Source organism: Perna viridis, chromosome 13 (genome assembly GCF_037379345.1).
Source record: "Perna viridis isolate PV_CMFRI_1.1 ecotype Kerala chromosome 13, ASM3737934v1, whole genome shotgun sequence".
Taxonomy (NCBI): Eukaryota; Metazoa; Mollusca; class Bivalvia; order Mytilida; family Mytilidae; genus Perna; species Perna viridis.
In genome coordinates this window covers 4136630-4161637 of record NC_142457.1, presented here as the reverse complement: position 1 = coordinate 4161637, position 25008 = coordinate 4136630, and the positions used below count along the sequence as shown (strand labels likewise).

Here is a 25008-nt window from a genome sequence, read left to right as displayed (position 1 = left end):
TCATCTCGTTGAAAAAATAGTAAATAATCTAATATTATCAGATCCTTAGGTTTTTTTATAGCATGTTTCAGAATGAAAGTATATTATCAGATCCTTAGGTTTTTTATGGCATGTTTCAGATTTTTCTCATTTTGCCAGAATCTAAGAATTGACTTGTATTAAATATCTATACTCTGGTTGTTTATTTTCTGTGACTTAGCTCTTTCATGAATACAATCATTACGATAGTTGTGATTGATGGAAGATATAGAAGCGTGTCAGTAGGAATTATGTATATTACATGACATTACTTGTATTCTCATGCCCACCCCATCACTTTCTCAAATCACATGTAGATGTCCAAATCAGTTGTTCTTTTTGAAGCGTGTCATTACTTTTTAAATTACAATGTAGTGTTATAATTCCTGAGTCCTGTTGGTTTTTCAATCTTTAATGTCTTTGGTCAACATGATGTTTTGTCCGACTTGAAAGTATATTTTTTACAAAGGAAAACATAGAGTTTGCAGATATATGGTCCTGTAAACATTATTGGAATACTTGATCATTCCATGGGAGATTTCTATTGTAAATTAGTTCTATTAGATGGTAAATAGTGCAGCATTGTGCTGTGTTTGTTAAAAATTTGCCTTGTAATGCTGAAGCCTGCATGTTTTAACAGAAATTAAGCTTTGAAAGTGGAAACTTCCTTTTTTTATCTTTTTCAGGTAAGTTACTGATCAATAAGGGGTTTATAAATGAGAGAGTGGGGGATATGAGTTAAGGGATGGGAAAGGGGAAGACAAATGATTTCAGATATGTTTTTAAAATTAGTTACTTAAAATTGATCACATATTCACAGAGCTTTGATCAAAACAAGCACAAATATACAATGAGCAAATCTCATAAGTATTTTTGAAGACACAAGTTTAATGATACCCAAATGTAGAGTAACAATTTGACAAACTCAACCCATCAATGATTATGAAAAGATCTGTCTAAATACCAAAACTTACATAAATAACATTTTGCTTGTCATGTAATATTTACTCAGTAATTTGCATTAATTATCATTTGATTTCAACTTCAAAAAAATACAATGACGTGAAAAGTGTCGGAAGGTGTTGATTTAATACGCAATATAGGATGGTGTATTTGTAAAGGTGCCAATAACTCGTATCATTTCAATACTTGATTTGACAAATTAGGTGTTAAGTTGCCATATAAAATGAATTTGTTATTTTTCCTTGTGTTTACATCTTTGGCAGTTAAGATTTGTCTGCAGTTGCAAATTTTGGTCTGCTTCAATATCTCAATTGACTAATTAGGTGTCAAATTGCAATTCATATTAAATGAGTTCTTTATGAGCTAAAAAATAATTCCACCTTATTCCTGATGTCAGCAAAATGCCTACTGAAAGAGAGCTGTATGTAATCTTAGCTTAATATTGGTTCTTTTAGAAATTAATTGAACGACAATATGCTCTATAAACAGTACACTTATTTTTGAATGTTATACCCCCACTAATGAGTTGGGGCTATATTGCAATCATATTGCTATATTGTCCGTCCATAAGTTAGTTACACTTTTTTTAATAGATTTCTATGCTTCTATTGGTGGTAATAAATAGAGGATTATATTTGACTTTTGTCAGTTCTCTTAGACCAAAATTATAATAGTCTTGTTTCCTGCTACCAGCAAGGAAAAAAATGGGATAAGAAGGTAGGGAAATTATTTTAATTTTCAAAAACATTTTACATTGAATTAATGGGGAATCAATCTAGAATTTAATAGTGCTTTAGCCATACAATGTTGAGGGCAGGCATGAAAATCTAGAATGAACTTTTACAGACAAGTTCTTTCTATACATTATTTGTAAGTGAAGGACTTCTACTTGAGATGGTCTGAAAAATGAGGATAACAGTAACAGTTTAAGATACTATTACACATTACAGCAATGTTTCCTATTCTACTATCATTTTGTATTTAACGGAAATGTTACGGCAGTCCATTGATAAATGCTCTTTATTGACACAGATTTTACAGGATTTGAGTATTTATTATTTTGTCTTCTCTCAAAAATACGTTAATCCTTTAAGCATACAACTGATTGTCACAAAGAGGAAATAAGTGAATAGGAAGGATTAATCTATCTTGTCTTGTGGTTTGACACTGAAACGAAGTTTTGATGTGATTTCAATATCAAAGATTGTAATTTTGTTTTGGAGAATGAAAAGAATTTTACATTAAGGTCTTTTTTGAAGTAAAAGTGATCTTTTGCCTGTTGATTCATAAATAATTTATGTCATAAACATTTCCATTATCATTTAAGAAGGTTATGATATTTTTTATTTGACCTCAAAGAATTACATAAATTGTTTTCTCTTCGTGTTTGTTACTACTTTTCATGATTTTTGCTAATCGTTACTATACATCATAATTGAAATATTAGGTACTGTAGAGGTATCAAAAGGGGGGATGCAGGATTTCATGTTGGGGGGGTGGGGGCATAAATAGAATTAAATGCCAAACGAAGTAAATTAAGAACATTTTTTGGGGGTAGCATTAGTATGGCATCTGTCACTAGAGGGTGTAGTAGGAATTACCATTTATTTAAGATTATAAGAAATTAAGATTTCTTCCAAAAAAAGTTTCTAAATTCTTATTTTAAGTGGGGTGCACTCTGGGTGCACCTGACTATTGTCCATAGGGTACTAGGTGTACTTTCCAATGTACATTTATGTGGGAATGCACTCTGGGTGCACATGACTATTGTCCATGGGGCACCAGTTGTACTTTTCAGTGTACATTTTAGGTGGGTGTGTGCTCTGGGTGCACCTGACTATTGTCCATGAGGTACCAGTTGTACTTTTCAATGTACATTTAGGTGGAAATGCCCTCTGGGTGCAGCAGACTATTGTCCATGGGGTACCAGTTGTACTTTCCAATGTACATTTTAGGTGGGGATGCGCTCTTGGTGCACCTGACTATTGTCCATGGGATACCAATTGTATTTTTTCAGTGTACAGTCCAAACAAATGATCAATTTTAATTGGAAACTTATGGTTTAATGAAACTTTCAAAATTAAGAACTGGCAAAATTAGAAGATTTTGATCAACCCGAAAAGTTGTTACACACAAAAATAGTTTTACATTACTTCATATTCTTCTGATATTTTACAGTTTCAGCATTAGAATTCTCATAAAATGATATCAGCAAAACTACATTCTAACCTGTCTTAAATGACCATCCAGTGGAGATCAAATTCATGGTTACATAAAACAGGTGGTCTTTATATACAGGTTGAAGTAAGGGATGTGTGTAGGTGTCAAGTCTGTGTAAGCCAGGAGAAGTAAGGGATGCATGTAGGTGTCGAGTCTGTAAGCCAGGAGAAGTAAGGGATGCATGTATATGTCAAGTCTGTAAGCCAGGATAAGTAAGGGATGCATGTAGGTGTCAAGTCTGAGTAAGCCAGGAGAAGTAAGGGATGCATGTATATGTCAAGTCTGAGTAAGCCAGGAGAAGTAAGGGATGCATGTAGATGTCAAGTCTGAGTAAGCCAGGAGAAGTAAGGGATGCATGTAGATTGTCAAGTCTGAGTAAGCCAGGAGAAGTAAGGGATGCATGTATATGTCAAGTCTGTAAGCCAGGAGAAGTAAGGGATGCATGTAGGTGTCAAGTCTGAGTAAGCCAGGAGAAGTAAGGGATGCATGTAGGTGTTGAGTCTGTGGAAGCCAGGAGAAGTAAGGGATGCATGTAGATGTCAAGTCTGAGTAAGCCAGGAGAAGTAAGGGATGCATGTATATGTCAAGTCTGTAAGCCAGGAGAAGTAAGGGATGCATGTATATGTCAAGTCTGTAAGCCAGGAGAAGTAAGGGATGCATGTAGGTGTCAAGTCTGAGTAAGCCAGGAGAAGTAAGGGATGCATGTAGGTGTCAAGTCTGAGTAAGCCAGGAGAAGTAAGGGATGCATGTAGATGTCAAGTCTGTAAGCCAGGAGAAGTAAGGGATACATGTAGGTGTCAAGTCTGAGTAAGCCAGGAGAAGTAAGGGATGCATGTAGATGTCAAGTCTGAGTAAGCCAGAAGTAAGGGATGCATGTATATGTCAAGTCTGTAAGCCAGGAGAAGTAAGGGATGCATGTAGGTGTCAAGTCTGTAAGCCAGGAGAAGTAAGGGATGCATGTAGATGTTGAGTCTGTGTAAGCCAGGAGAAGTAAGGGATGCATGTAGGTGTTGAGTCTGTGGAAGCCAGGAGAAGTAAGGGATGCATGTAGATGTCGAGTCCGCGTAAGCCAGGAGAAGTAAGTGATGCATGTAGATGTTGTGTCTGTGTAAGTTCTAAAAGTCTATGTAAAACCTTCTTTATATATATGAAACTATGAGGGTTTGGCACCAAATACTTGAATACCCAGTTTTGTAATATTATAACATTAAAGTGTATATAACTACAAAAACTTATCCATTTGTCCGATGAAGGTAAAGGCATTGGAGATTATAAACTGATCAATTGAACTCATGGTAAGATAAAAGGTTAATTTTGTACACGCTGGTTGTAAGATTTCTTAACTCAGTGCATTACAATAATAGGCTTTGGATTAAGACCAGAGACCTGTACCTAGAGGGTGTAGGAATTACCATTGACTTGAGATTATAAGTTAAGAAGGCATTAATGTGAGTTTAACTCTAAGGCCAAGCAGTTTTTTATAACACTTTAATATTTTATATTGATTAATGTAAACACTTGTATAAATGCTTTTTTGCTGCAGATATCACAAATATCAAGTACAAATTGAGTAAATGACCTCAAAACCCTGTTCCAGATAGTCTAGTGCAAAGCAGGGAATGTTTGATTGGTTAATCCTCTTCAAACAGACATGCATGAAATACCTGACATTTGGATGTTAAACCTATGATCAGTCAATCAATCAAGACAAATGAAACCTTTGCTCTGGTTTACCTTACAAAGTCCTTCTTCTAGAGAGTGTCAGTTAATGTGTTTGATAAAAATTGGAATGGTCTTTTCTATTCTTTGGAAGAAATGAAATTTCCTTTGAGAAAAAAAAAAATTTGCTGAAGTTTTGTTGTAATGATAAAAGGTCATAACCTTGGCTCTAACTAACCTATCAATTGAAAGTTAAATAGTGTAGTCTAATCCCACATCAGTCAGGCTTGTAGTCTAATCCCACATCAGTCAGGCTTGTGATCTATATAACTGATTCTAATGACTTACAAAGTTATATTATATTTGATATTTGTCCTTATAGGAGAGTGATTGGAGCCTGATCTGTAGACTTTTGGTCTAGATAGACAGAAAGAACGGATTATACTCTGTAATCCATTATTAGTTACATACTAAGTACCAATCGTAAAGGTCATAATACTTTAAGTATTTTTTGTTAAATATTGCATTAAATGAACACATGTCTACAGTGCCAGATCCAGAGGAGGGGTGCAGGAGTGGGCACCTTCTTTTCATTGGAAAATTTGTCATTTTCATGTATAAATTCTACAAAAAAATGGCATATGATGTCCTAGCATCCCCTTTTTCTGAGGAACCCTGGGTCACACCTCTTCTTTTTTTATATGCCACTGTTCTACCTATTCAGGATATAAGTTGAGATGAGGACTGACTTTGAGTTTGAGTGACAAGAGGGTAGGGTTTTTTTATTTAATATTGAAACAAGGACTGTTAAAGGGTCAGGATCAAATTTGCATTTTAAATTTTCTTTAGAACACCTATTCAAGTCAGAGTTGAACTGGGAACTGTCCTCAAATTATAGTAATTTACCTTGTATTAAAACTAGAACTCTCCATCTAGTTGGGTTAAGACTAAAATACCAAGACACCTTTAATATTTTAAAAGTTCCATTTTTTACAGTGTAACCTTTCTAAGTCTGAAATATTTGTTCATTTTAGATTTTACTGATTATTCAGGGTTCATTTTAGAAAGGTGTTTGTTTATTCAGGGTTCATTTTAAACAGACTTATGATTATTCAGGGTTCATTCTAAACAGATTTATGATTATTCAGTGTTCAGTTTAAACAGGTGTTTGATTATTCAAGGTTCAGTTTATACAGGTGATTGATTATTCAGTGTTCATATTAGACAGGTGTTTGATTATTCAGGGTTCAGTTTAGACAGGTGTTTGGTTATTCAGGGTTCAGTTTAAACAGGTTTATAATTATTCAGGTCAGGATTCATTTTCAACAGGTTTATGATTATTCAGGGTTCAGTTTAGACAGGCATTTGGTTATTCGGTGTTCAGTTTATACAGGTGTTTGGTTATTCGGTGTTCAGTTTAGACAGGTGATTGGTTATTCAGTGTTTAGTTTATACAGGTTTTACTGTAAAAATATTCCCAACTTTACTAATTTCAGTTTAATGCTCCAGGGTTAGAAAATCAGAAAGTTATGATTGGTTCCCTGAAAGCAAAAAAATGTTATATTTTTTATATGAAGTATTTTAAGAAAAATCAACTCAATCATGTGGACCTGGGGTTGTCTGACAACATATGACAACTCAATCATGTGGACCTGGGGTTGTCTGGCAACATATGACAACTCAGTCGTGTGGACCTGGGATTGTCTGGCAACATATGACAACTCAATCATGTGGACCTGGGGTTGTCTGGCAACATATGACAACTCAATCATGTGGACCTGGGGTTGTCTGGCAACATATGACAACTCTATCATGTGGACCTGGGGTTGTCTGGCAACATATGACAACTCAATCATGTGGACCTGGGGTTGACAGACAACATATGACAACTCAAAATTTGAACTAGAATGCCTTTTGTATTCTCAGGTTATACTTTTCTATGTATATGCTGTAATGACTTAATTATTTTTTTGTTTTTGTTTTTGTTTTTTTTTAATAATTACACTTTTGCCTTTTCTTAATTATGTGGTTTCAATAAAAAAAATCTAAAGCTACAAGTTTTAATTTATTATAGCTGCATTTACATGTAGCATACATGTTATTTCAATTTCAAGTGAGCACTTCCAATCAAATTTATTGAATATTAGCATTTTTCACTATACTAGTCCTTTTGAATCAGTTGGCTACATCATGGTCAAAGTTCACCATGTACAAACACATTTTCTTGGTGTAAATCTATTTCTCATGCTTAAACACATATTTATGATACATTGTATAAATAACAATATCATGGTATACATACTTTTATTTACAATCAATAATATCTAGGTAAAATATGTAAATAATTATTGTATAAAAAGAAATTAATTTTACGTTTATATAACACTTTGACATATGTTACAACCAGTAAATATTCTAAAAATGTGTAGAAAAAGAGGTAAGTGTAACAGCTGATGACCACATGGAAGTCTATAGTAACCTAAAGAAAGTACTTTTTATAAAGCAAAAATGGTCTGCTGATTAAGCCTTAAAGAGTGCATATAGGTAAAATATTTTACTGCCATTAAAATTCTTAGATATCTGCTGACTAAGAACCCCTATCTACTGGGTAAAGATTTTCTTCATTTAAAAACTTTTTGTAAGGGTTTCTGTTTTTAGCATATTTCTTTGAGAAAGTTATATATGCAATAAACAATGTTATTTTTCTATAGACAAAATTTTTATTATTGTCAATTTTTAACTAAAAAAAATCTACAATACCTACCAATCAACATATAAAGTTGTAAACAGAAAACTGAGTGCAGGAGCATGAATTTTATTAGACTTTGAAAACACCTCTCCTGTAATGTGCTGGTGCATGATTTGAACTTAGAACAGTAAATATCCCTTCATAAACAAAATCGACAAAATAATTGTCAAACCTACCAACTGGTTTCCTGACATTAGGCTCCAAAGCCTTTAATTACAGTTAGTTTGCATTGGCTAACCTTTTTGACAAGTACATTTCCATAAATTTCAACACAAATTTCAGCAACTTAGATATGAACATTTAATGGGAAGCAATCAACTCTGATGACCTGTGCAACAGAGTTATGTCCCATGTCTCCATTAGACCCATTAGTTCTATTGACCCACGTAACCTATGACCTTTCTCCTAAGAGGTATTTGTGTTTCCAGATAACACTCCCCAAATATTAATTGTAACAAGTTGAAGTAAGGGGATCTACAGACTGGCCACATTCAGTGGTTTATACTACCATCAGGCCAAAAACATATTATGTTTCTTTACTGCTACCCTACCTACTCTAAACTTTGTATGCCCAATTTGGCTTAAGTCTAGGTTGTTTCCCCATTAACTCAATGTAAAATGTTTTTGAAATACAAAATTTAACTACCTACCTGCCTATCCTTAGCACTACATAAAAAGCACACTGATAAACTAATCAAAGCAAGCTAAAATTTTAAATGAGTACTGATATATAAATTAATTTACTGAGTAAAATAAAAGGTAAGAACATACTAGACTGATAAAGCTAAGCTATATGATTGAATGAAATTAGCAAGGTCTGCGAGAGCCACTTTTGCATAAGGTGCATTTGACTTCATTGTTGATATAAAGTTGTTAAACATGTGACCAGTCAAACTGGAACTTATATTGTTATAATATAAACTTGTTAAGCACATGCCTTATGATTTTCACCATCATTCTAGCTCAATTTAGTACATAAGGAATGTTCTTGGTTGGCCTTTGGTCCAGACTAGAGTGTGTGTCCACAGTAAGCTGTCAATTTATCCTGATTCTCACCTTTTCTTTCATCACTTCACTTTCACATTTAGGCAACATAGATATGGCAGGTACATCAAACAAAGGCAATTACTAAATATTAGATGTGGTGGGACAAAGACAATATAAAGAGAAAAGAGACATTAGATATGGCCAACATTATACATATCTTTTTTATTTGCTTAACCAGAGTTCGTTTCTATAGCAATAAGAGCATGCCCTTTGTAATCAGGTCTGCAACCCAGACTTCACTTTATTTTGTCCACAATTCCTTGTGAATAAATCCTGCTTTGTAAACACTTAGTGTTGTCCACTATCATCACCCAGTGTCATATTTCAGCAACAGAAAAATGAAACACAAGTTCCTAAAAAGTATCCGATTGTTTCCTAATGATTATCTATATTAGATACATAAGTGTGGTGACTAGATGTATATAGACTTATTTTGCATTTTTTTTCTGATAACAGTAAATTATATGTTTAGGTGCAACTACTGGGAGATAAAATGTTTTATCAGCAACATAATTGATTTCAGTTGTTCTTAATGCCTGATATTTTATATCTCGGGCTACTGTCGAGATTCTGAAATACTTCAGCAATTTCCATTGACAATGTTCTGTCATATTGACTGTGAAATTGACAATAATCAGAAGAAAGTCAGTTACGAGGAAAAAAAACATCGCATACAGTCCTACAGCATCACTGTGATATTTCCAGTTTCAACTTCTAAACTGTGGTCATTCTGTATGGCTAACATTATTCTTATCTGCTAGTTATTTTGTGTACCTGAAGACTACATGTATTGTATATTTAAGCATGAACTGTTCATAGTTTGTACATGATTTTTGTTTCCTAACTTTTACTTGATTCTGTATATCTCTTAGTTTTTGTTTTATGTAATCCTGTAACCCTTCTTTTGTCAATCTGTCAACCTAGGCATGCCTTTTGTAATATTCCTAGTTGTATTTCTTATTTACTTAATTCTGACAACTAGGGTATGTCTTTGTGTAGAGTCTGCTACTCAGACTTTACTTAAGTTAGTGTCCACTGTAAACTGTGAACGAGTCCTGTCTGTGATCCCTCCTTTCACACCTTGCTTGTTGTTTACCTGTCCTTCCCCTAAGATCAAAGGTTAAGATCCCTTTGATGTTCACTTGTTGGCAGGTGTGATATCATCATTTTCTAACTTTGTTGATCCCAAAACTTCTACAAACCTTTTGGTACAGAAATGTTTATTAGTCCATAATGAACATTTTAAGATCCAGATCTTACAGGATTAGTAGTTATATCCAATTCTTTTTAGGGTTCTGATTAGAATCAATATATGGCATCATAAATTTGTGTGTCTGATGCTGCTAATACAACCCAGGCAGTAATAAGTAACGGAAATGGTTTTGTGAAAAATCCTGTTCAATCATGTTTAAACAGTGGAAAAAAAGTGAAATTTAGTCATTGAATTCATTTTTTATGTTGTATTTGTTAATTACTTATATAACATAATGCAAACTCTGTGACTGCCACCTCACCTGCCCTTCCCCGATGCACCTGGTCCATGCTCCCTGTTTTTAGTGGAGTCCAAGTTGTTCCTTTACTGTCATTTCTTTGTACCTTTTATTTTGGTCACTTCATGTTTTTTATTCCCACCGCAACGATAAGTTGGGAGGCATATTGTTTTACCCCTGTCCGTCTTATAAGTTTTCCGCACTTTTTTTGAAACTTCTTGAAGATATTGAACTGATTTTTTGTATGTGAGTCTTTCATGATTAGTTACAAATTGAGTTAAAGTTTTGTTTCGCTATGCTGAGTTTTAGCAAAGTTATGGGCCCTAGACTTAAAAAATTTCATGGAAATAACAGTTTTCCACACTTTTTTGGTAAACCCTTGAAAATATTGAACTGCTTTTTGGTATGTGAGTCTGTCATGATTAGTTACAAATTGAGTATAAGTTTCATTCTTCTACACTGAGTTTTACCAAAATAATGGGCCTTGCACTTTAAAAATTGTATTGAAATATTAGTTTTTCACATTTTTTTGTAAATGCTTGAAGATATTTGACTGGTTTTTGGTATGTGAGTCTGTCATGATTAGTTACAGATTTAGTTTAAGTTTCGTTCAGCTATGCTGAATTTTACTCAAAACCACATGATGGGGCATCATTTGTGTCTCACAGACACAATAACACTTCTGACAAAGTGCTTTTTACAATTATGAGTTATGATATAGCTGTATGAACGTTAAATGCAGAGGCATCACTTTATATAGTTTTGTGTGTCTATTTTGGATTATATTATTTTTATTTCTGCTTAGATCTTGGTTGCCTTGATTACTCTTTTAAGGTGTGGCAGTGTCATCTGTTAGTACTAGGGTGAAGTCTTAGTATTTTTTGGTACAGTAAATAAGTTTTCATATGTTCCATTATTACCTTATCTTTATTTTAGCAACAACTGTCTGGAAATAAAAATGTGAAATCATTTTGGATTATTCTCTTATTCTTCTCAATTTTTTGTAAGCTCTGACTATTTAAGTTCAGAAGTACTTAAGTCAAATTTCAATATCAATATTCCCATGAATTTATCACTGATTAGCTGTGATCTATATTATATCATACTGACTGTTTGATTTCCAATAAATTGAAATCAAATCAAAATTTCAGTGACAGATTTTATCTATATTAAATATTGACCTACTTAACATAAGAGATGATGGGTTAAAGTAAAACGATAACCAATACTTTAAATATGATAAAAAGGATTATGATATACATATGAAAATTTGTTCCTTGAGTGATATGTACTATACCCACTTCTAAGGATTATGATATGAATTCCTCAGATACTTAGCACTTTTATGTTGTTGGCTGGAGAAATAGTTGCAATTTTTGTGAGACCAACTAATCAATCATATTTCTTATGTTTGAATATAGCTGAAATATTGCTGTTAGGACGTTGAACCCCAACAATCAGTAGATCCAAATACAGACTCAACAAATCAGTGTTTTATTATCAAACAAAAACAGCATCAACAAATCAACTGAAGAAACAAAAAAAAATAAATAAACTATCTCAAAAAACAGTTTTACCTTCTTGAGGTTTCAATGTTATATTTATGAAAAAAGAAAATAAATTATCTCAAAAACAGTTTGACCTTCTGGAGGTTTCAATGTTATATTTATGACAAGAAGAAAATAGTTTTATATTTATGACAATAAAAATTTTTGAGGTTTCAGTGCTTATGTATATGAGAATTGAATGAGATTAGTCTAAAAGGATTTAATTTATGCTGATTATGTAAAATTGAATAATTTAAAAACATGATTGTCAGCTTGTTCATAGTACCCAAAAAAATCTTGATTTGTGTACATGTACTAAATTAAGTTAAAAAAAAATTGGGTGCCAAATCAGACCTGCCATGGTGTTCGTTGACACAAGAATTTATCCAAATTTTCATTTATTTCCATTTTAATATATACAGTTGAAGTGTAAAGTTAAAACTTTCTTGTTGAATGGTCTTATATGATAGTATTATCCTTGAGCTTTAGTAGTTCTGGTTAAACATTCAAATGTTTATTTTTTAAACAAATATGAAAACCTTTTCAACATCAGGTAAACATATGTTTTCAATCAGTATTAAATCCATGAATGAAAAAAAAAGTTGTAGAAAATGTTTGAGTAAATATACACATTTGTTGAAGTGCCTTGAAGTGGGACTGAAATGGAAACATTATCAACAACAATATTATACATATACTGCTGTTTTGGATACAGGTGTAGCCTTTATGGTGAATGAAACCAGTAAAAAAGGAAATGTGAAGACAATGTCTGTATTCTAGGATTTAAATATTATTTATGTTTCCATGGGAAAGCTTTAAACAAAGACTAATTTTCCCACTATCAATGTCTGCTTTCTGAACTTGAGAAATCCTTTATAAAATTTAATTTTTCCACAAAGGGAAAATGTAGAATAATAAACAACTTTCACACACCAAAATTTCACTTGCCCCCCATGACGGAAAAGTAGAAACCTAAAACACTGATAGTGTCCATCAGATAATATCCCTATTTGCCGGGTTCTAGTATTTTATTACCTGTGGCAGGTTAAATTGAGCTAGGGAAAGTTACAGTCGTAAGTTTCATAGTGTTTGTCGGTTAATTTTTTTGTTTATTTTACATGCTTAAGTACTGTTTTGGATACATGTGTTGCTTTATGCTGAATACATAAGAAGTATAAGAGGGAAAGGTAGAGGTCAAATGTCAATTCTAATTTGAGGTGCTTCAAAGTTCTTTAGACTACAGCCATAGTAAAAAAAGTAGATAAACAGATGACCAATATCATAGATGTATGATGGTCTTTTTTGTGATGTCACAGATAAATTTTATCCAATTTTACAGACGTCACAATGGAATTTTACTTCAAAACAGTAGCCATTCTGTGTAACACATATGCTGTGTCTATTCAAAAATACGAAGAAACTATAGTCTTATTAGAATTGAAATAAATCACTGAGACTCTGTTTTATCATTGTTTTACCAGAGGCTGGCCATTTATGTTGAAATGTTTTTAAATATTTACCCATATTAGTACCAAGACTCTAGAATTCACATTTCCAATTTCTTTTGGGAGGCAAAATTGAGCCTTTGGAAGTTACATATGAAAGTTCTTCAGGTTGATTTTTTGTTTGTTTGTTTGTTTGTTTTTTTTTTTTATTTGAAAAGTTATTTTATATGCTAAACTAAGTCACTGAATACTGAAAGTTTTTGAAATTTTAGAGCACTGGACCTCATAAGGCATCATGGGTAGCATCTTAGAGAATTATTTTAAGAATTATTGAGTGTAGAATTATTTTTTTTTTTGGGGGGAGGGGGTGGGAGTTGGGGGTTGTTTGATTTAACAATGAATTCAAATTCCCAATAAACTGCTAAAAAGCTGTTCTGAAATCCTTGAATTGCTACAGCTTACAATTATCTGAGTATATCATTGTTCAACTTACTCCTACTTCCACCTCTTCCATCTCAACAATGTGACCTCTCCCTTGTACTCCTACTTCCACTTCTGCCATCTCAACAATTTGATCTCTCCCTTGTACTCTTACTTCCACCTCTTCTATCTCAACAATGTGATCTCTCCCTTGTACTCCTACTTCCACCTCTTCCATCTCAACAAGGTGACCTCTCCCTTGTACTACTTCCAGTTCTGCCATCTCAACAATGTGATCTCTACCTTTTCTCCTATGTCCACCTCTGCCATCTCATCCATGTGACCTCTCCCTTGTAAGGATCTGGCTTTAAAGCATTTCTCATCTACTGACCTTTGCATTTAATGACTTTCATGAGCACACATATTATATTTGCCCTGTCTGTCACTCATTTATTAAGCACACCTTTTTAGAGGTTCAAATTAACTATTCCAAGTTTGGATTCAATGGTCTACTTGAAAACCAAAAGTGTCAATGAAAAGTGTCATGGGTCCAGGTGCTAGTTAATGCAATTAAAATGTTCATTGGTCAGAAATTCATGGTCCCATACCTCAGACTAACACTTACTTGGACCCCTCCTTTGACACTACTGAAGACAATTTCATGGAACTTGGTAGTTGGTTTAAGCTAGGGTACGATATATACTTAAGCATATAATAGGAACTTGATGAGGAGGCATGCCTTTTTGATACCTTTTAGCAAGCAAAACACAAACTTGTTATATATAGACCTGCCAGTTCCTGATTAAATTTGTGCTCATACAAAATGTTATCTAGATAGTAATAGAGTTTGACAACTTCACAAAAATTTGTCAATTTATCATTGACAGAAAACTGGATGCCATTGTGAAAATTGGCTGACGGAAATTATTTTTTTTTTTTTGTATTGGGTGATCTTACAATGGTTACTGCCATCAAGTAATTGTTAATAGTCCAAATTATATAAATATTAAAATTCTATCGATGAAAGCAAACATTCTAGTGTCAGAGCCCATAATGGCCACCCGAACTGATTTGTAGATAATGGTGGAAATATTTATGAATGACTTTTGTTTGAAATGAAATTATATTTGATATCCTGATTGTTATCAGTCTGAAATGAATATGTCTAATTTTATTGGTACGTCAGATCAATAAGGGTGGTCATTGTGTAGTCATTTTTCAGATTTTTGACAAGTTTTCATTTGATACATCTTTTTGTTACCCAATCTAGATGTTTTGATATGAAATATCAATTCAGTTTAACAGAAAATATGACAGTGTCACTTAAAAAGCACATGGTCATCTTCATGGAGAGACTGCATTGTGGTAACACAATTCCCAGTCAACTTGAGCCTTGTTTGGGCCAGAATGTTCTGGGGATCTAGCTGCCTTGGCGCCTTGAAAATCTTTCTAGTCCGAATATTTTTATTGTCAGATCAGAAAAATCGCAAGATACAAAAATAGCAGTCATATGAATATTACAAATTTCATTGTACACAGTTTTCATGTAGGAACCTATCGTCAGCAGTAGAACTACTAAATGAGTGTATGATTGAAATTTTTCAGAGCTTTCTTTAAAAGGCTGAAATACTGGTGTAGTCGTGGTTGTTCCTCTGAAATTTTTTGGAAGAAACTGTCTGCATGTATCTTTCTAACTATAGGTCTATACAGCTATAATTTTCTTTGTTTTGAGCATAATATTTTAAGCTCATACTGTGAAGGTAGTTGTATTCTTGGATGCTAATTTTCCTGCAGTGTTTTTAAAAAAAAAAAAATTCATACAATATTCTGTGAATTTAATTAGGTCAAGGAAGTTTGAAACAAATATTTTACCATTTTGTTAGGACTTAAAAAGTTTTGTTTGTCCAAACCTCAAAAACCACCAGAGTTAGTAACCCATGAGTTATTGTTCTTCCATTTTCCAACATAAAATATATGTTCAAAAACGATTATAGTAGCAATATAGTCATGTACAAAAAGGAGAGTTTACTTCACACAGCCTGACTTTAGTTTTATGATGTAGCTCTTCTACTGTTCAACACTTGACAATTATTTCACATCATAAAGCGATAATGATCTATCCCATAATGATAAATATCCTTTAGTCAACATAGCTTGGCAAACAGGTAACACCAGTCATGTCCAATTGTAATTATTTGCATGTAATATAGTTGGTTTTACACAGGAACTTATCAATTTTATTAAAGGTACAAATTTGCTCAACTGAGTTGATAATGTGCTCTGCCTATTTTAGTGATAATCCTGCTATGGGAAACATGGGGCAATCCAGCATATATCAGGTCTATCATATAAATGATCTGATCTTTATTTGTTCATTCTTATGGACCTAATGGTTTTCTGTCAAATATAAGATTTTACCATTATCTAAATTATCATTATCAATTTTATCATTTGAACAAATTTGTTCAAATCAAAACTGTTACGAACCTTGTCAAATTTGTCACCGATATATCACCTGACTATTTTAATGTTTCGTTAAATTTACAACAGTGCTGTACACGAGTTGTCCATTAGCCAGATGCATGTAATTCTGTCATTAAAAATCTACATGTATTTTGATAATGGTATCCTGCTGTAAATATGCATGTTACTAGTAAAGTCTCACCAGTTTCCTCAGAGTACTGTGACATTCTAACAGATGGTTGTATCATGGAATATCATTGTAGTTTTCAGGTCTGCTTCTTTTTGTTAATTGTACCTCCACTCAACTATTGGGTGGTATAGTGAAATCACTTGGTCCTGCCATCTGTAATTCTGTCACAATTTTGTCTCATCTCCCAAAGAATTGACGTGTCAAATATGAAACGTGACTTTATATAGATGATAGAAAAAAAGAATGGATATGGTACAATGTAACAAATGCACCATTGTATAACCTAACTACAAAATAACTACAGAGATCACCGTAAGGTTTTCAACATGAGGCATACTTTGTAAGTTATCTGATATCTATTTCCTAATTTGAGAGACTTTGCTACCACTTTTCACTTTTGAATGATCTGGGTATCTAGCAAAACAATGGGTGCAATTTGACATTCCTATCTATGCAAGGCAAAATAAACCACCCTGAATTATTTTTGTGGGCAGTATTTCACACACTGCCTAAATAGTTTTAGTACTTGAAATATCCCAGATGGTTCATGTAATTTATTTACCTATTTTGGTCATAATCCCATATAAAACAAACACTTAGTTGCATCACAGTAAATAAATTAGATTACAAAACAACATCTTGACCTCTAATTTGTTTACTTTTCTGTCAAATCAATTCAAGTTTAAGGACCTTTTTAAGAGCTCACAAACATCCCAAAGGCCACACCAAAATAAATACTGCTGGTACTTCAACCAAGTCAATTGTCTCCTTCACAACAGGGACCCAGTATTTGTCTTTTCTACCTACATAAGGCTGTCAGTTTGTGTGTATGTTATTATCCAACACATAAAGTCTGGCTTATATAGTAACTACAGCAAGCCTTTTTTTTTGGTTCCATTGTAAATGAACGTAATGCATTTCTAACAAAATTACCAAACTCATAATCACAAATTGGAGGGACATATCAAATAATTCATGAACTGACAAAGTCAAGAACTTATTGCAAAAATAAAAAAAAATCACTGTTTTTTTCCCTGTACAGGCCAATTTTCTCATTGACCTCTGGTGAGTTATCAATTTAGATCCTCAGAAATCAGGCAATGGTTATCCAAATTGATCTTATGACCTTGTAAGTACAGATTTGTATCATTGAGTCAAGATTTTATATATCAGTGTGGAAATCTGTTTTTAAGACTTTTAGTTGATGGTTTAAACTTTTCTGAAATTCCCGTTTAGACCAACACTGTTTCAAAAGGTCTTTTGAAATATCAGCCGTATAAACCCTAAACTGGTCAAAACAGTTTAAGTACTGGTGTGTCATCAATCACAATTAGTCACTATTCTCTTCTATAGGGCATGTTAAATATAATGTGGGGAGTTATTCAGCTTGACTTTCTGACCTTTGGTACTGATTTGTATCTTTAAGTCAATAATACAGTTAGGAAAATGGCATTTGCAATTTATATAGTATGGACCCTAATCCTTTTAGTCTATTCATATATAACAGTGCATCAGTCCTTAAAATTACATCAGACAGGACTGTTTCAAATGGCTATTTCCCTGAGACTTGGGCCTTTTCTTTATATTTTTTTTCATTGATTCAGACACCTGAATTCTGCATTAGGTGACACTCTCTCTTGTTTTCTATTCAAAGTTGGTCCATTTCAATGTTCTTTTCTGCACTATTTCTGATTCAACCATGTCCATTTGAAGTGGCCCTTTATTAGCTCGGACCAATATTACACTAAGTATTTAATAAAATGATTGAGACTTGAGCCCTATGCAAACATGACCATAAGTGGGAGGCACAGATTGGACATGACATATCTAATCCTACAGCACTACCATCAAAGAGTTCTACAGTATTTTATTGGAGGGAGGGATTACATGTAGTTGATGTTTCATGGGAAAGTTCAGTGTATGAAAGTGACCAGAGCTTAACTGGGATTATTGTATTTGTTTGATACCATGTTATAGCCAAGAGCTTGGAGAGAGTGGGCAACTTTAATCAGGGTTCATGGCTTGTAATTGTGTAAGGCCTATTGTCAGAACTTCTTTGGGGTTTTTTTTGGTGAGAGTTTATTTGAAAGAAATATTCCCAACTTTCATAGTGATTAAACCAATTTAAAGCCTGATTTTGACAGTTTTTTTATGCTTTTTTTTCCAGGAGAAAGTTGTCATTCTAACCCCTTGAACATCCCACCCCTACCACATCCCACCTATGGTATGGGTGTGAATAATGTTTTTGAAAATCCTCTAGATTGTTAATTCCCTTTAAGAGGGAAGTTAAGTGGTTGCAATTAGTAATTACTACCCTTTCCTTTGCCTTTAACCTGGTATCTGTAAATTCATAAATTCCATAGTCTTTAACATAAAACAATTATGAAGTGGATTTGTGACACAATAGTGTTTTTTGTAAACCTCTGTAAAACGCTTTTATTTGACCAAGATTAATATAGTTTCATATTTTTCAGTAAACAGAAAAAGGCCTTTGTTATATGCAGTTTTACGTTGACAATCTGTTTTAATTAGTGTTAAGCACCTGCCCATATAAAATTCAGGTAGTGTCCTTTTTAAAGTGATTCATGGTGAAGAAAAAACCACCAAACAAACAATGCTTTTTCAATCACCATATGCTATACTATTTATGTAAAGGTTGTCCATTCTGTATTCAGATCTGTACTTTTGAGAAAATCGTACATTTATCTCCCACTAAAATCAGACAAAATCAAGTATAATAAATCTTGCAAATTTCTTATTTATATACTATCTATATAAATTTTATCTCAAAAGTACAACACCCAAATGAAAAACGAAGACTGGTTATGTGGTCTGTAAATGATTGTGAATCAGAGACCAAACTGAATTTGGTGGGTTTTTGACCTGCATGAATCACCTTCTGTCTGATTTTTATAAAGACTGCTACTTAACTAGAACAATACCAGCCAATATTATAACCCAATTACATTTATACATGTTCTGATATATTTAATGATACAATATTGAGATACAGATCTTATAAATTAACTCGGCAGCTTATTTCATGTCTTAAAGCTATAAAATCATATGTCAATATAAATGTAACGTAGTGGTTTTCAAGGTTCAATCAGACTACACATTCTAATACTGTGGAAGTTTTCAATTTGTTCGTGGGATATCAATTTTCGCGGTTTTCTTAGATTTGTAAACCACCACTTTTGGTTCCTGATGAAGAGGAAATTTCCAATGCATTTGTTAGATGGACTTGTCAAATCCATGAATTCAAGAATCTGTGAAATAACATTTTTCCCAAGACTATGAAAATTTGTACCCACAATTAAAAGTACTTTAACAGTCATATCCAATCCACTAACTTCATTTCAAGGGGAGGGGTCACTTTGATTAAAACTTGGTACAGGGGTGCAGCTGGAGCAATTTTCTTCCATTGCGGTTACCTATAAGTTGATTGATTGTTTGGGTTTAACGTCGGAGCAGCAATATTTCAGACGATGGTTACCTATGAGAGCAAACAAAACATTCACAACTAAAAAATGTTGAAAATTCAAAATATTGATGTAAATGTTAACCTTGCCTAATTAGACAATTGTCATTGTTTTAAAAAGTACTTTGTTCAGGTATCTACATCCCTAATAGGTCAATGTATACCCTTGTAACGTCAAATTTACGGGTTACCGAATATTGTTTCTAAAGGCTACACTATTTCTTCTAAGTGTGGGTATCGTACAATCAATTCAAACTTTTAACACATTGAAGTTTATATATCACCATTGAATCTTTTTGAACTTTTTGTTACGAGCCTTTTTGATGTGTGATTTATTTGTATTGTAATTTTACTAAAAGTTAAGTACCATGTAATGGGTTGCTTGTTCCTATTTATTTCTTCTGATAGATGATTTTTGTAAAAAGTTTTTCATGATTTTTTTTCTCTGCATTTTTAGGGAAATGAAATTGATTTATTTTCTTTATAAGGAAAACGTATGTGTAATTTACAGAGTCAGAAATGTATATATCCTATAATAGGTTGTACCATCGAACAAATCTATACATGTTTTTTTTACACTTTTGGACAAGGAGTAGTTCTCGGGGCTTTTATCCTTTTGTTTTCAAATCTACAATGATGATAAAATTGTAACCAAAAATAGGGACAGGGCATCAACAGTGTCCTATATCCTATAGATATAAATGCTCTGAAACATGAATAAATCAAAAGTGTTCTTTCGGAAGTGACTTGTATCAGAAATGATATTAGGAATATGTCGGTTGAACTTTTAATGCAGACACATGTCATGTGTTATAGGTAGTCTTTTAATTTCCAAGTGATCGAGACATCAGTGATATAACAACATACCGGTGATATAACAACATACCGGTGATATAACAACATACCGGTGCATGCAGTATCAACAAAGTTTATTAATAAATACTGACATGCCTGCGACAATTTAACCAAAATATATAACCTTGAGCACAGTAGTGTAGAATAGTAAGCCAGGGGGTAGCACTAGCCAATCTTAAGCTCCATCCCTCACTAGGCAGAAGTGTAGAGGAGTAAGCCAGGGACAGCAGTGGCCAGCCTAGCTCCCATCCCTCACTTGACAATAGTATAGAGGAGTAAGCCAGGGAGCAGCACTGGCCAGCATATGTCTGTCCGTCACTAGACAGCAGTGTAGAGTAGTTAGCCAGGGGCAGCACTGGCCAGTCTAGCTCCGTTCCTCACTAGGCAGTAGTGTACAGTAGTTAGCCAGGGGGCAGCACTGGTCAGCCTAACTGCGTCCCTCACTAGGCAGTAGTGTTGAGTAGTTTTCCAGGTGGGCAGCACTGGTCAGTTTAGCTCCATCCCTCACTAGGCAGTCTTACTTCATTTTAGTGGAAGAAATCTTCCAGTCATTAAAATTTTTAATCAGCAGAAAGTGTCACATTTTCTTGTTGAACATATAGAGAATGTCAAAATATGTCATCCTTTCAGACGTTAAAAAATTAATTAGGCCAAATCTGATCTTTTTCATGATCAAACGTTACAACTGTATAGGATAGATATCTTTCCTGATTTCAATTCCTTGCTTGAGTTCTCTGCACCCCAAATACCCTAAGATTTCCCAGTTTCAAATTATTGTGGGCATGATCAAAGTGTAGTTGCACCCAGTAAGCCAAATGCATGTTCAGTGGTTTGTGACAAGCCATTAGCTTGATCTGACTGACAATTAGTTCCATCAATATAACTCTGCACAAAAATAAATGGATTTTCCCAGACATTTTTGATTTGATGAAATCTAGTGGAATAAATTGACCTGATAAGCAATATACCTAGTAATATCGCTGGGTTATACAGTAATAAGATATGCAGTCGCTTCATTAAGCCTATATTTTAATGCATTTTATGCAGATTTCTTAAATCATGTCAAATAAGATTTTGATAAGTATTCAAATTTTAATTATCTATTGTTTTTTTTCTATTTTTTCTTAGCTGCATTTTCTCTTTTCAAATACAATTTTAATTCAATATTGCCCAAATCATGTAGATTCTATCTTGAGGTTTTAATAAAGTTTTATGAATTAAATTTTCATATTGTGGAAAGATTTTTTTATAGTACCATTTATTGTTCTGTACTCAAATGACACAATTTCTTTTTCTGCTGAAATTGAATTGACTTTGATTTCTATTGATTGAGTAGGTTGATTGATAGATATTATTGATTTTCATTGACCTCATGTATTTTTCAGACAAAATGAAAACTGGAAAAATTTTAAAAATGAATTCTAAATCTTGCACAAATATGTTGCCTTAAAAGTTTTCCTTTGATACTTGCAAGGGTAATGGTTTTATCAACATGGACACACTTTTGTGATACTTTAATGTACTTGTTTCCACTTTAGTGATTTATTCTCATAATTTTATTGGATTTCCAAACTTATTGACAATTCTGATTTCCCACCCATTCATCTTTTTATTACTTGTTCATCTTCGACATGTAAAATCTTGCAAATTATTCAGAGTGTGACAAAATTTGTGGAATTTTCTGCCTTTTTTTGTACAGTTCTCAAAATTTATTAGGATTTATTTTCATTCTTAAATATTGCAATCTTTTCAATCAATATAAGAATTATTGAATTTTCTATGAATCAAAGTGTTCACTACCAACACATTGACCCATATAATACTTAGATATGTGTTGACAAGTGAAATCTTGCTAATATGGGGGATTATGAAATCGCTGATAAAGAGTTCAAACAAACTTTCTCTAATGACAATGTATATTTCTTATTACATTGTATATTACTGCTGAATGGTCTTTAAATGTATGTTACACTCCTAAATAATGGGAACTAATTACACAATTTCTGACCCTTTAAGTGCATGCATGTTAGATATTTACACTTTTTGAAGAGCAATGAATTTTAATATGCTGTGTAAATAGATGATAGAATTACTGTGAAGATATTGTGATTGATTTGAAGATGGATTTACATTCTAAAAAGGTAGGGAGATATAATATATGGTTTTGTGTGTATTGGCCACCCATGGAATATAATTGAATTTAATTGGTAGTTCAATAATAAAAAAGAATATTTAATCAGAGAAATATTACTCCCATAATTTGTAGAGTTGGGAATGAATTAAGATTGCCGAAATCAAAGCTGTAATCTGTACTGTAATATTTTAAATGAAAATGAAGTTTTACCCAGATCAAGTGGCAACAAGTCATGGAAAATGGCTAATCTTGATGTACATACTAATTTGTAAACCATCATTTCTGAGGAAAGATTTAAGACTAATGGATTTTTTCATGCTATATAAGTAACAGTATATTTGTTCATTATACAATTAGACCTGTCTATTTCATCACCTGAGTTTTCGATAAACTTTTGTTCCTGAAATTGGTACCTTAAGTTGCATTTTCTATCTTTCTCCTTTAACCTGTGTAAACCTACCTGTTAACCTGTCCAGTAATTAGAAAGGTTCCATTCAGTTATATATCGATTTTGTGAACTTGTCTATGTTGTGTCACTGTGGTCTTAAACAGACTCTAAAATGTAAAAATCCAAAATGAAAATATTTTGGTATAAAGTTTCTAAAATAAAATGCAAGTTTCTAATTTAAGACATTAAAAGGCTCAGGAAGAAAAATGTTTTTATATGAGGTGCTGAAAACATTAATTTATTGCTAAATTTAGTACATTGTACTACTGACTTATTCATACTATAGAATTATTAATATCATTGCAGTTGTAAAAACAAATTTAGGGGCTTGATGGTAAACAGTCTGGTCTTTGGCTGTCCAACTTCTGGGCCATTTTCATTACAGCAGTAAAACTTGTAAATTTAAAGCTGGTAGCCCAGATAACATTTCTGTTGAATACTTGCTGTATGATCAACTGCATTTTCCCCAAAAAGTTTGGTAGCCCATCTCAAATAGCCATTGGTGACTGGGCTACTGCCAATTTGTATCCCTGTGATTTTGACCACTTTGTTATACATATAATTGTCTTTTTCAACCTCTTAAAAAAAACATTTTGGCTACAGGCCTACTTCAGTTCCTTCTCTACATCTTTATCAGTTGGTGTTTCTTCAGTTTGTGTACAGAGTTATAATATTCAGAAACCACAACGAAAGCTTATTTTGTATGTGCTGCAATGCAAATTAGTGTTCTTATAGAGAATTAAATCATCTTTGTGAATTATGGACCAGAGGATTTTTTGTGATTTAGTGGATACCTTGCCCTTTCCATTTGTGGTAAGACCCTTTTGCATAATTTGACATGAAGCACATAATTTTTTTTCCAGTGACAGATTCTGTGATAATAACTGTAGCGTAGTTGATGTACATGTTTGATAGTAGATCTATGTTAAATTTTAGATTTAAACATGCTAGCTTTGGTGAGTATGTTAAAATTTTAATTTTACCATAGAGAGTGGAGAAATAGTTTAAATAAAAAATGAACTGAAGGAGAATCAGTAGTTTCCCATAAAAACTTGGAAATATAAAATGACAGGAAACCTTGCAAGTAACCATAGGTATGCAAGATGAAAAATGTTACATACTTACTTGCAAATTGGTGTTCTAATACGAATTCCAGCTGAAACCTACGTCTAATGCATTAGAATTTATCTGCTTTATATAAAGAACCTGTGTTATACTGTATTCTAAGCAGGTAATTTTCGCTGGATGCTATTTTGGACATTTTTTAGCAATCTGCCTAAATAATGCCAAAAATAGATTTTGAAAATATTTACTCTTGACTTAAATATTTTGTATACCACTTATCATCTGCCAAAATAAATGCTAAAAATTTTTTTATAACTTGTTTCCTCAAAATCATCAAATTTTACACCCGACAAAATATGGTACCTAAAAAATATTTATTAATGAAAATTTAGTCTGAAGTATACATATCTATTTGTGGAATTGAATTTTTTTTATAAGTTCATTTTAGTTATCGTTTCAAGATATTCTTGATTAATATTCAAACTTGACCTCTAGACATGATATCCTGATAAAAGATTATACATTTCAATTCAAAAATAAATTTAAACGAATTTTAACGCCCAAATTATGTTCATAAAAGGACCCCATGTTGAGTTTTCTGAATGAAAACCAAGGAGTTCGATCAATCTGCAAGAAAACAAATTTAAAGTTGTCTGTCCTGTATTGAGATATTGTGTTACTATTGTGGACCTTTTGTGTCCTTTTAATTTTCTCATTGGGGTTTTGTTGCAATATTTTTGATGTGATTTGAATGGACTGATCAAGGTGAAACTTGGTATAACTATTGCATATTGATTACATAAAGCATGTATTT

The 25008-nt window shown here is 32.9% G+C and overlaps 1 protein-coding gene across 5 annotated transcripts in view; it reads left to right on the top strand.

Moving 5' to 3' along the window:
* The window catches only part of LOC148599296 (uncharacterized), a 128849-nt gene that overhangs the window by 4914 nt on the left and 98927 nt on the right, over positions 1–25008 (top strand). For 2 of the 5 annotated variants that reach the window (XM_088559657.1, XM_088559649.1), the window contains exon 1: positions 22547–22688. The exons of 1 other annotated variant lie outside the window; for it this stretch is intronic. In XM_088559657.1, coding sequence (XP_088415783.1) covers positions 22668–22688 — 21 coding nt within the window. In that variant the 5' untranslated portion in view covers positions 22547–22667. Of the gene's footprint in view, positions 1–22546; positions 22689–25008 lie in introns of those variants that run through there. 2 more of the 5 variants (XM_088559662.1, XM_088559653.1) reach the window with 1 other exon arrangement.